Here is a 12,612-nt window from a genome sequence, read left to right on the forward strand (position 1 = left end):
CCCGAGAGGAGGGCTGGCCAGGTTCAAGTCTGTGTCCTCCAGACGCAGTTTTCCCATGCAGAGAGGCCGGGCTTCCCTTTGCTAGCGAACCGTGTTTCCGGTCCTGCCAGTGTTTGGTCTCCCTCTGGATCCTTCTTTTCATTTGTCATGTAAACAAAGGCAGGCCCGTTGAGGCTGGGCCTGGTGAGAGCTTGCTCACAGAGCTGCTCCGATTAGACGGTGTGCAAGTCCCCTGCGCATTCACAGGTCTGCCGCACGGCACGGCCCTCTTGTCCGTCCCCAGGCCCTGCTTGAAGCCTCTTTTCCTCAGGTGGTCTGGAATGTGGGCTGCTCACGGGCCACCAGTGCCTGAGGTGGAGCAGAGGGGGGATCTTCCCAGAGTGGACTCCATCTGCACCCCGGCACACACACCAGTGACCTCTGTGAGGAATTCAGAGCCAGCCGCCCTCGCAGAGGTGAAACCATCAGGCCTGGGCTCTCACCTGCCTCTTTCTCCTTGGGAAGACGCCTGGAGAAGGCCTGCGAGGCCTCGCTCTTCCTGGCCTGGGGCCCGGTGCTCTCCGGCTCTCCTGGCTCCCGTTCCCACCCGGATTGAGGAGGACTGTGTCTGTCCCTGGGCTAGGGGGGACGCTGGCTGTCCTCAGCCCCAGTCACTGAGACCCCAGCACAACCCATCCAAATGATCGCAGTGCGTTTGCTTCTCCCCGTCCTCCTAACTGCTTGTCTTGGAGGTCTTTCTGCCTCAGTAGCCAGGGCTGGACTTGGAAGAAAATGAGGAGAGAATCCGGGGCTCCTGCTTTGACGCTGTCCTCAGGGCCCGCAGGCCACAGCGCCACCGTCCCCCCTCCCCCCAGTGCCCCGCCGTGTCTCAGACGCCTCATGATGTAACAGAGCACCTAGCACCAGAGCTGCATCAGAGAAGGTGTCCACTAACTTTGGAACTTTTCACACCTGTCTCACATTCCCCTCTCTGTTGCCAACCACACATGAGCAGATGACTAAAACCCAGAACGATAAACCAGTCATTCCTGGAGTTGGCAGTAGAAATGATCTGTCAAAGAACGCTTTCGCAAAGACGTGGAACCCATGACTCGGGAACTGGTTTTTCTCTTACAGAATTTCACCATCCCTGCCGGGGACCTCTTGGTGGTGTCTCCGTTCTGGCTGCATAGAAATCCAAAGCATTTCCCCGAACCTGAGTTGTTCAAACCCGTAAGTTTTCATTATACATAATTCTTTGATTTTTAAGTTTGTTTTAGCTGAGAGTCTGAATGAATGAATTAACTAGGACTGCATCACTAAGGACCCATCTTGATCAGGTATCTGCAAACAAAGTCAGGTACAGTGTACAGCGTAGATTTGCAAGGCAAATGGTCGGGCATTCGAATGTCAAGCCCAGCATGCCCCCCACATTAGAATAAAGTTCTGATTGAACTGCAGGGAAGGCAAGGTTCTGACAGGAGACCTTGTTTGAATTCCTCTGGCAATTTCTGTCACTGTCATTTCCTCCAAGGATTATGCAGATTTTTTTTTCAAAGCATACTGATGACTCACATTTCTTTTGATTAGGAATTCGGCCTTAAATTTGGATTGAGCAGAATCATTAGAGTTAACGTTGTTCATTTCCCACCTTTCAGTAAAACTATCACCACTGGTATCTGGATGCAATCACTTTGAAACCTATGCTTTCTCCAACAGGCAGGGCTGTCCACGGCTTACCATTAATTTTATTACCAAGAGTAAGTTTATGATGGAGCCTGAGACCTTATTATAAATATTCTTCCTCTTCATAGGTCAATTCTGTGGTTGATTTACCTTACCATCTACATTTACCACTTAGCATATTTCTCTTTTAGCATTTTTATTTATAAATTCATGTTCCCAAACTACAATTGTGTCTGATATTAGTAACAGGTGGGAAAAAATTATCAACAACCTTGCGACTTTTATATGCAAGGATTAGCTGTACAAAGCCATTTTTAGCCTAGAGAAATAAAGTGAAGCTTATTTATATAAGGCTGATTTGGGGAAAAAATTTGTTTTCTTCCCACAGGAACGTTGGAAGATGGCAAATTTAGAGAAGCATGCTTTCTTGGACGGGTTCATTGCATTTGGAGGCGGGAAGTTCCAGTGTCCTGGCAGGTCAGAAAGCAGGGGCCATGCTCCCCAGGCAGGGCAGAAAGATGGTGTCTCATGGAGGAAAGTGCTGGCTTAGCCTGCCTTTTCCCTGCTAGTCAACTGCAGGGCAGTGCGGGAGAGCAGAGTTTGCCTGGTGACCAGTGTGTTGGGGACACTGGTGTGAGAGTTGACCTCATCAAAAGAAAAATGATACCTGTGGGTGCTGGAGAAAATCGGGCCTTCTATGGTTTAAAGACTCAGTTATCAAAACTGGGTCATTCCAAATGGTTTGAGTGCTGCGTGTGTGTGCGTGCGTGTGCGTGTGTGTGTGTGTGTGTGTGTGATGGGGTGTGAACTCTGGGCCTGGCCGCTGTCCCTGAGCTCTTTTGCTCAAGGCTAGCTCTCTATCACTTCCGGTTCTCTGGTGGTTGATGGGAAATAAGCGTCTCATGGACTTTCCTGCCCAGGCTAGCTTTGAACTATAATCCTCTGGTCTCTGCTTCGTGGGGTGCTAGGATTATAGGCGTGAGCCACCAGCTCCTAGCTACCACCCGCTTTTTAAAAGCAAAGGTCAACTCACTTTTCTTCAACGACAGTGTTATCGTAGACGGCTGCCGGGGTTGTAGAGGGCATGGTTGACTTGACCACAGCTGTTTCTCACTCTCAGCTTCTGTCTACAGTCACTCTGGTTTTACAGTACCCGTCTCCCCTCGATGCCTTTTATGGCTAAATTAATCTGGCTTCTAGAACCCCGCTTCAGCGAGATGCCCTGTTGTAGGGCATCAATGACAGCTTTGTTCATGTTCCTCAAGCAGAGAAAAAAACCTGAGCATCTCCTTGGTGCCAGACCCTCTATTAGCGTCAGAAAGAGCACACAGGGAGAAGGGACATGGTCCGCACTTGCTGGAATCTACAGTCTTCATTAACACATCTCATTTCTTCTCTGAGGAAGATCCCATTGGAGAACGTTGATGTCTATTACAACAAAATCTCATTCACCAAATGAGGCTGGGAGATGATGATAAATGAAATAATTTATAAAACCTTTAAAAAAAATCTGCTTTACGATCCTAACTGCTCTGGAGGCTGCGTTCTGAGGATCACAGTTCAGATGAGGTCAGGTGATGGCCATAGACAGGTTCATAGTTCAAAGCCAGCCTGAGAAGAAAAGTCCATTTTGAATTAAACAGCAAAACAAAGCTGGACTAGTGGCTCAAGTAGTGGAACAACTACTGGGAACAAAAAAGCTGAGCAGTGGCTGGGATTGTGGCTAAGTGTTAGAGTGCTGGTCTTGAGCAGAAGTAGCTCAGAGCCAATGCCCAGGCCTTGAGTTCAAGCCCCAAGACTGTTAAAAAAAATCCTTATCTACAGAACACATGTGCAGATTGAACATATCTGACTTACTTAGAACGCTTTGTTACTTCTAGTTTCCCGTTATATTTCTGTTTCAATACATTCTTAATTTTTCTGTCACCTGCTTTAAACAGACAACTCATAAAACATTTTCAAGAGATCTAAAATGAACACTGTTTGGAGAAGAGAATGAGTTCATTTGAACCACATATTCCGAGATAGATCATTCCACTAAGAAATTTAATCCCACAAATCCTAACATAAACACCAGAAAATTACACCCATTCCTAATTGGTGTAGCAGGAGCCAACTTATTTCCTCATGTACCAAAAACTCAGTGAGTCAGACGAAGTTGTTTGTAATGTTACTGAGAGTCAAACTTTTATCAAGAACACGCAATTGTAGGGTCTTGCAGCTGTCACCCCTGGAATTGAGGCAAGCCACAGAAAACTATGTTGGTTTAGCTGAGTAGGTACCCGACACTACCACTGGCTGCCAAACAAAATCATAATGGAAGAACTGTACTTTCTTTTTGTAATGAGAGGGGTTTCTAAGAGAGGTTTGTGGGAGGAGCCTTTGTGAGACCCCGCCCCATTTCTAGTAAGTCTATTGTTGTTGAAGGCTAAGGCTCTGCTGAAAAAGAACCAGGAGAAAGCAGCATGAATTACTGGACTTCTCCATAAGGGTTCACAGTGGACGGGCTTCTTTTCAACTAAGAGGCTTAAATGGAGGAAAAAGAGCAGGATGTTTTCAACTGAGACAACAGCTGAGAGGTGATGATTGGGCACAAGAGAGTGCATTTCCTTCAGCCCGCCTCCCTAGAGCGGACCCCAAGGCCCACCAGCGGGGTTTATGTTGTAGCTCTACAAGGAGGGCTTACTTGACTTTGTGCTTCTGGAGTTGAATATGGGCTAAATCCCAGTGCGAAATAACAGCCCTGATCTTTGGCAGGATTTACCAACTTATAAAGGGAAAAAAATTGCTTGGATAAGAAGATGGTGTGGTAAGAGGAAGATTGTAACATTGGAGAAGTAAAAGCAAAGCAAGAGTTCCTTGAGGGTAGAAACTCTGTGTGTGTGTGTGTGTGTGTGTGTGTGTGTGTACGTGCACACACATACGTGCACTTGTGTGCCTGAGTACATGTCACGTAGTCTAGGGCATTTCTTGGCCTCAAAGGGACTGTATTGATTTAGTAACAAAATTGCACAACTGTTAGAAAATTAATTAAGCAGAATGACTACCACTATTATCAGACTCGCAGTATATTGTTCCAGCAAGCAAATGCCTCTTGAGCACCAAGTATCGATAGTATGCTTACTCTGATTTAATAACCGTTGAATGTGTGCAACATGTCAGGGTAGAGTTCAAGGACTTCTACAGGGTAAATCAGATTTCCCCTCTTCCCCGAGGGAGGTCATATTCTAACTTGAGTCAGTTGGTTAAAATTGGGGAGAGTCAGAGGCACAGAACAAACTTGACTAGCTTGGATTGTGGTTGGAGCGATGAGACAAAGCAACAGGAAAAGAGAACCTCCTTCACACAAGATGGCACAAGAAGGCCAGGTGACTCAGATGCGAAATACGGCCCTCGCAATGTGGGGCGATGGGGACTTGGTAACAGTGTGGGACTGGATAAACAGCGCCCGAGAAAACACGTCTTCCCGAGCATACAGGAACGTGGAACGTGGAAGGCAGACAAAAAAAGTCAAGTGCTCACAGGAAGATGGGTGACCATATGTTCACGTGGAGGCACGCGTTCCGGGCTTGTGATGGTCTGAGCACATGTGTTTCCATGTGCTAGACCGTGGAATTTGAGTGCAGAGCTATCTTTTGTGGCTGCCACTACACAGTCTTGTCTTTGAGCAATGATATCGGTGGCTTTCTCCCTTTTGAAATTATAAATAGCCAGTTGCTCTGGAGGAGCGAGCAGAGTCAAATCCCCATGGATTTAAATGACAGAGTGAAAATCCAATTTATTCTGAGAAATGTGTTCAAACACTGGATGCTTTCCTCAACTCCATTTTCTAAATGAACATGTTTACTTGTATAATTGTTTTCGTAAGGGCTTACTAAGTATATACACGTCCTTGAAAAGGTCTATTTAAAGGGTTAGGAATGAGAGTGGCTGAAGGGTGAATGTGGTTTAATTCCAAGACTCTTAGCCAGGCTGCCCGAATCCTGTATTAATTTTAAGCCATGCCTCTCTCTTCTTACTGCTTTGCTAGGGAGCAGTGACTCACTGAAAAAGAGCACGGAAACCATTGGTGAAATTGCAGTCATTATTTCCCTGGCCATTTCATTTTGACGTTTCATTATGAGGCTAAGATTTGAGTCTGTCAAGAACAGAAGGAGCAATTCAAGAGTGATTTTCTTGATACCCAGTTGAAAGTGCCTCTAAAATATGTTTTGAACTAAACATGTTCTATTCCAAGCAAAATTTCAGAAAGCATCCTTTCTCCTTTTATTTACATAACCGCTCTCCAGACCCTTTGCTGGAGATGCTGATGTACGGGAGGAAGGCGGGACACCTCTGGCTGGTGTCCTCTTTTCCCCAGGGCCAGCACCATGGACTTTCTCACCTCATCCCCTTGAGTGTCCTCTCTTTAAAAGGTTAGTTATGTCTGCTCTTCACAAAGGTTTCATTCCTTACAAAAGAGTACTGAAATGGAAAGTGTGCTTTTGCCCACTGGGTGTTATTTGGCCCTCACCTAATAATGCCTTCTCACTTTCTAGTAGTCTTGATTTTCACTTGGGGGTCCGTGGACGGTCGGGTGCTGATTTCTCCCATCTCGGCACGGGTGAGGTGGACCACTGCTCCCTAAGCCAGCTCCTCGCCTTCCTTCTCTCTCCATAATAGTAGGTTTAGGTGTTGGCAGATGTTTTCAGCAGGACAATTAACTACCAGGGTTTCTATTGAGATTTTCTGGGTCAAAAATAGTCATTTCCTCTAGGACATGAATTTTAAGAGGCACTTAGACCCAGAAAGCGATGGCAGCTATTTTGAGACTCTAAGAGCTATGTTAGAATCAAGTTTATAACAGAACAAAGAGACAGAAGGAAACTGCTGGAGAGATTTCTGCCTGCGGCCAGCCCCAACTCTTGGTTTTGTTCACTTTATTAAGTAATTCATAGCCTGGAGTGGTGGTCCCCACTTGCGGTGCTAGCTACTCGGGAAGCCGAGGTGGGGATGATTGTGGTTCAAGCCACAAAGTTCCCAAGACTTCATAACAGCCAACAAAAAGCCTGATGAAGTAGCATACACCGGTCACCCCAGCTACACAGGAAGTCTAAGTAAACTTACAGTCCAAGTCATTCTGGACAAAAGGGAGTCATCTGAAAAATGAGTAACACAGAGAAGGCTAGGAGTGTGGTTCACTTGTTAGAACACTTAGTACCAAGCACAAGGCCCTGAGATAAAATCATAGTAGTGCCCCCCCCACCAAAGCTCAATTTATTTTCTTTATAGCCAATATGTAAGTCTGGAAGAAGGGATAACTTTGTCGAATGTGTAGGCATCATTGCCAGGACTACAAGGACCATGTGGAAAAAAGCAAGGAAACATGCCACCAAGAAAAGAAAACAACACAAGAGTTTTTCAGTAGTCAACCCAAAGAAATCAAAGCAATCTATGAGCTTCCTGAAGAATAATTTGAATTGTCCTATGGGAGCTCAAAACGATATAAGAGAATACAGATAGGCAAGTCGACATTACCAAGCAGAGCAACTGCTTGACCAAGAGGCAGACATGGTGAAAAGGGATGGGATGGAGTGGGAAATAAAACAGAGAGTCTCAGCAGCAGACCGGTCAAACAGAATAAAACACGTGAACTGGAAAACAGGTCATGTGAAACCATTTAGTCTCAGGAGAAAAAAAGAGAACAAAGAAAACCCATGAGAGGCAAAGGCCACTACAAATTAGATATCTGTATCTCTACCCACCTATCTATCTGCATGTGTATACAAATGTGTATGTGCATATACACATATGTAATAAAGTCTCGATATGATATATACATATCTATAAATATATGCATATAGCATATATACTAGAATTTCCATGCAAATATGTATATACTGTGTATATATGCATTTGTAGATATATTTGTGTATACACAAAAATACTATACACACACATATTTGCTCTATACAGTGACAAAAGGAGGTGAGAGAGAGGATAGGACAGTGCATATTTAAAGAAAACGTCCCCAGCCGGGGACAGGTGTCTACCCAAACCTATCAAATAAATGGTGTGATCAAAAGAGGATTTCCCCAAGATAGAGAATAAGCAAACTACCCAGCAGCCGTGACCTAGCCTGTTCAAGCGTGGCACAGGAGTGACAGAGCACCCGCCAGGGAGCCTGGGGTGTGGTTTTCCAGCACTCACCCTGCAGGCCGTCAGGCGGGAACAGGATGGCAGAGTCAGAGGAATGAGAGACCGCTCGGCCTGCCGTGACTGTCCTTGCGAGGCGGAGGCGAGGGAAAGCCTTCGCAGGGCAAAGAATTGAGGGAGTTCTCATCCATACACCTCCCTGAGCAGAACGGTGACTGCGAGTTCTTTAAGCAGAAACGAGGGGATACTAATGATTAACCTGAAAACATAGGACTGTGTAAAATGTAAAGGCAATACCGGCCAGTATGTAGCCAAATGCGTAGCTAAACTCAGAATACTTTGTTTATGGTATCTATGATAAATAACAGCAGTCGGGAGCTCTGGTGACCAGGTTCAGGGGTGCGTGCCATCGCAGCCCCCCAGGGAATTGTGACGCGCACACTCCAGCCCCAGAGCCGCAGGTCTAGATGCCTTTGCCCCCTGCCGCCTCGCCGACTTTACCCCCTTCAGGGATCTCCTAGGGGGACGAGGCGGTGGGAAAAGCGCCCTCTCGGGAACCGGGGTGGCCACACTTGAAGGCACGGTGCCTGGGACGCTCTGCTGCGCCTTCTGCCTTCTCGCAATCCCAGGGCAGATTCCAGATCATTCTACTGTCATAAGCTGCAGCAGGTAGCAACTAGGAATCCACTTCAGAGCTCTGACTCCAGGAAACAGGAACAGAGGTCCAGCCCATGCCGCCATCACCTGCGATCACGTGTGTGTGTGTGTGTGTGTGTGTGTGTGTGTGTGTGTGTGTGAGTGGTTCACAGTCAAAAGCATCATCTCCATCACGGAAGGCACTAATTTCCTCCGATCCCAGCACCCCGACATTCCTTTAGTACCTTCTATAGCTCTAGCACTATCCGCCTTTACCCTTCCCACCTTCCCGCACTTTCACGTCCAGTCCCTCCTGAAGATCAAGCCCTACTACCTCAGCCTTGGGGAACGCCTTCCTGCCTTCTGCCTCGATCCCGGGCTCGCTCGCTCTCTTCTCTCGGTCCATGCGTTTTATTCCATATGCTTACATTTCCTGAAATAGTAGCCCCCGCTTGCCATTCTCTTCTTACTAAGGACACCATGGCCTGCCAGTCAAACCCTTCAGCCCCAAACTCCAGCTCTCCATCACCTTCAACACCGTCTGGAAATGCCCTCCCTCCAGTGCCCTCCAGAGCCCTCCCGCTGTCCCCGCCAGAGCACCCACTCCCCTCCGGCTCGTGCTATCTGCTGCCACCGAGGTGCCCTCACTCGACATGTCTGCTTATTTAAAGCCTGCCCTTCCCTCAAGGGCTAGCTCAAGTTTCATCTTTGCGCAGTCCCGTCACGGAACGCTTTCCCCAGCCGAGAATTCTTTCTGCTCTGCTTTCCCCTTTCCCTTACGTTCTCACCTTCGGTGGTTCATTTGTGCGTTCCACACAAAGTGCTTTGCAGGACTCTACCCTCAACGCCTGTGTAGCATTCTTCTAAGTATTTCCAAGAGGGGGGAAATAGGCAAGCGCTGAGGATTTGAGGAATCTTCAGCGCGTTTATGTGTCAGTGAATTTGATGTGTGGATGACCCTGTTGCAACATCATCACATTCATACTTTTTTTTTTTTTCAGTTCTTGTAAGTTTCTGTTTGTATCTTAGAAAGAAGAGAACATACTCATATATGCTTACCTAATTTCAAATAAACACAGACAATCAGTGTATTGTATGTAGGACATGCTCAAATATTTTGTCCTCAGAGGCTATGGGATTTTAAAATGATGGAAAATGTTTTTTAACATTTGATTGTAACGGTGAGGTTAAAATTACATAAATCCGGTAATGAGCACATTTCCTTTTGAACAGTGTCGCCCCCTCCCTCATGCTCTCCCAGTTTTTCTCCTCCTGACCCCTTCTCCCCCCTCTTTGAGGCTGTGTAGTTAACTTGCAGCCTAGTGTCTAGTGAGTGTCACTGCTGAATTGCTTCATCCTTTGCCTCGCGGTTTCTGTGCTTCCCCTGCCCCTCCCCAAGTCAGCTAAACGAATACACAAGACAAAAGGTGCCGAAATCAAATACAGTGACAGAAGGGAGTAAACCAAAGAAAAAAGGGAGGAAGAAGAAAAAGAGAGCCACAAACAGTACACTAAAAGAAAACGCGTTGCTCCCATTTCTTGGAGTTCATTTGGATAAGCATCACGTTCTAAGTTTGTATACATGTAGCTATTGAGCCCTTGCGATCCTCTCCTAAGAATACCCCCCTCTGTTCCCGCTGCGTGGATGTTTGGAGATTCTTGGGAAAGAAAATAGATTTGGAGCTTCTAGGAAATTTGATATGCTTCTAGAACACACAGGCATTTGTTTCTAAACCGGGGCAGGATCTTCAGTAGAACTTTCTGTAATGATGGAAATGCTCAAAATACATTCAGTATGGTGGCCAGTAGCTGTGTGGGGCTATCAAACATTTGAAATCTGTAACTCAGAAACTGAAGGTTTTTGGTGTGTTTTTTTTTTTTTTGCCAGTCCTGGGCTTGAACTCAGGGCCTGAGCACTGTTCCTGGCTTCTTTTTGCTCAAGGCCAGCACTCTGCCACTTGAGAGAAACTGAAGTTTTTCATTTTTTAAATTCTTTAAACGTTTGGGTTAAAATAGCCACATGTAGCTAATAGCTACAGAATTTGAAAACACAAATTTTAAACTTTTTTTTTTTTTACTGCTTTTACTGGCTAAGCATTTTAAAGCAATTCAGCCATCACAATGGCCCCGTGGAATATGTGGTATCAAGAAAGAAATGGAGGGGACTGAGGATATGGCCTAGTGGCAAGAGTGCTTGCCTTGTATACATGAAGCCCTGGGTTCAATTCCCCAGCACCACATATATAGAAGTAGCCAGAAGTGTCTCTGTGGCTCAAGTGGCAGAGAGCTAGCCTTGAGCAAAAAGAAGCCAGGGACAGTGCTCAAGCCCTGAGTCCAAGGCCCAGGACTGGCAAAAAAAAAAAAAAAAAAAAGAAAGAAAGAAATGGATAACTTCTTACCCTTTTTTTAAAAAAATAGTCAATGATTATGAGAAAGAGCATATTCGCTCTGATGTCTGCATACTTTCTGAATATCCCCTGATGTCGCACATTCCATTCTTTTCTTTCAGGTGGTTTGCTCTGTTACAGATTGAAATATGCATTATTTTAATGCTATATAAATATGACTGTTGTCTCCTGGATCCATTACCCAAACAGGTAAGGAATTTCGGAACTTGGGATATTAGCATGACTTCCAGATTTAATACACATGAAACCCTTTGGTTGTAAAATGGTGGGGGCACTCTTCCATTGCAATTCGTCTGTCAAAGCCCTCAGGAATCTCTTTGCTGTGGAGCCCATTTCGTGACCAGTTGGGTCCACGCTTGAAAACCTAAACTGTATCTGTCTCCTGGTTCTTCCTTCCCTCCAAGTCTTCAGAATAGGCAAACAGAATAGGTTGCTTGTCTTCAGAAGTCTTTTTATATTCTTATCAATATACTGACCTTCCTTCATCCGCACACACACTATTCAGACCTGTCATAATTAGGGAGATAATCCACCTATGGAATCCACCAAATGTCACTTTGGAAAATCATGACCACAGCTACCCTTGAATTGTGGTAGTTGTGTGCATCTAGGATACGTACCATGCGTGTACGATAGAGGGTGCCACAAAAATTGATTATGAAAAAATTGATGTCTCAGGAAGAGATTTCCTTCTCTCTTTAGCCAGAGAAGGTGAAGAGTAGCCGGCAGGCAGGACCATAGGCTTGCGAGGTTTGAAACAGCAAGCCGACAGACGGTTGTCAGAACAATGCATTTCTTTGCGTGCGGGACTGAGGTTGATTTTTAATGCTGTGGGACTCCTCACTGGGAACATGCCCCAGCATTCAGAGCCCCAGTCCGCACCTCTCAGAGCGCGCTGCAGCGAGTGCGTCTTCGGCCTGGTGCCCATGGCTGACCTCTCCTCATCGGTATATTGCTTCTGCACTTCTGTTTTCAGAGTGATCTCCATTTGGTAGGTGTCCCCAAGCCAGAAGGGCAGTGTCGAATTGAGTATAAGGAAAGGGCATGACCTCTCGGGGCTCCGGGAGATCCGGGCCTCTGGAGGGGCACTGTCACCCCGAGCCCACACAGCCGGGGGGAGCCACGCGTCCTACGGCTTCAAGACCAAGAATCCGTCGTGAGGCCGGACTGGAGGCGGGAGAGAATGCTGAAAGGACAGAAACGGAAGTTACTTGCACGGAGTTCTTAGTTCACACACATCCACTGTGAAGCCAACATATTCAAATCCTGCTTTGAAAAGAGCGAAACAGCTCAGATGCTAACCATGAAACGATGCTTTCTGCAAGGGTTTCCTACTTTCTCAATGTGATTCTTCCACTCCGGGTTGGGGTTTTGGGGCTCTGTGAATAGTCTGCTTTGTTGCAATCATGTCTGATGTTAAGAGCTTCAATAAAATGATTTGCTGAGACACCATGCCTGACGCTGTGTCCACGCTCCTTTACGATCAGGACAGCCTCTTCTCTACAGGGAATAGTCAATAAATGTATGCTGATTGGTGTATTGATTTGTATTTTAATTAAAGCGGCAGCTCTCTTGACTCAAAGTATTTATAATTATGGTTTGACAGAAATAATATTTTTGCCGATACATAGAAACACTATGTAATACTGAGTCAAGGAAAATGACTGAATTTAATCTCTTAAGATTTCCGTCTGTGAAACATTTTCCATGGAACCCAGAGAAGAAAACCTCTAATGTTCAGGGGAAGCAGATGATTTGCCCCTCAGTA

At 46.0% G+C, this 12,612-nt stretch overlaps 1 protein-coding gene and 1 long non-coding RNA gene across 2 annotated transcripts in view; one reads left to right on the plus strand and one right to left on the minus strand.

Annotated features, from left to right (window-relative positions):
• The window catches only part of LOC125352514 (24-hydroxycholesterol 7-alpha-hydroxylase), a 37,392-nt gene extending 25,094 nt beyond the window's left edge, over positions 1-12,298 (plus strand). The window contains exons 9-12 of the mRNA XM_048347662.1: positions 1,117-1,212; positions 2,054-2,142; positions 10,946-11,033; positions 11,821-12,298. Of these exons, the coding sequence (XP_048203619.1) occupies positions 1,117-1,212; positions 2,054-2,142; positions 10,946-11,033; positions 11,821-11,892 (345 nt within the window). The 3' untranslated portion in view covers positions 11,893-12,298. The remainder of the gene's footprint in view (positions 1-1,116; positions 1,213-2,053; positions 2,143-10,945; positions 11,034-11,820) is intronic.
• On the minus strand, positions 516-12,442 carry LOC125352517. Its single transcript, XR_007211176.1, has 3 exons — positions 12,293-12,442; positions 904-908; positions 516-528 (listed from the first exon to the last, which is right to left on the minus strand). It is a non-coding gene; the product is annotated as an uncharacterized LOC125352517 (long non-coding RNA).
• Between the last annotated feature and the right edge of the window lie 170 nt (positions 12,443-12,612).

The sequence above is a fragment of the Perognathus longimembris genome, chromosome 6 (assembly GCF_023159225.1).
Source record: "Perognathus longimembris pacificus isolate PPM17 chromosome 6, ASM2315922v1, whole genome shotgun sequence".
In the NCBI taxonomy this organism is placed as follows: domain Eukaryota; kingdom Metazoa; phylum Chordata; class Mammalia; order Rodentia; family Heteromyidae; genus Perognathus; species Perognathus longimembris.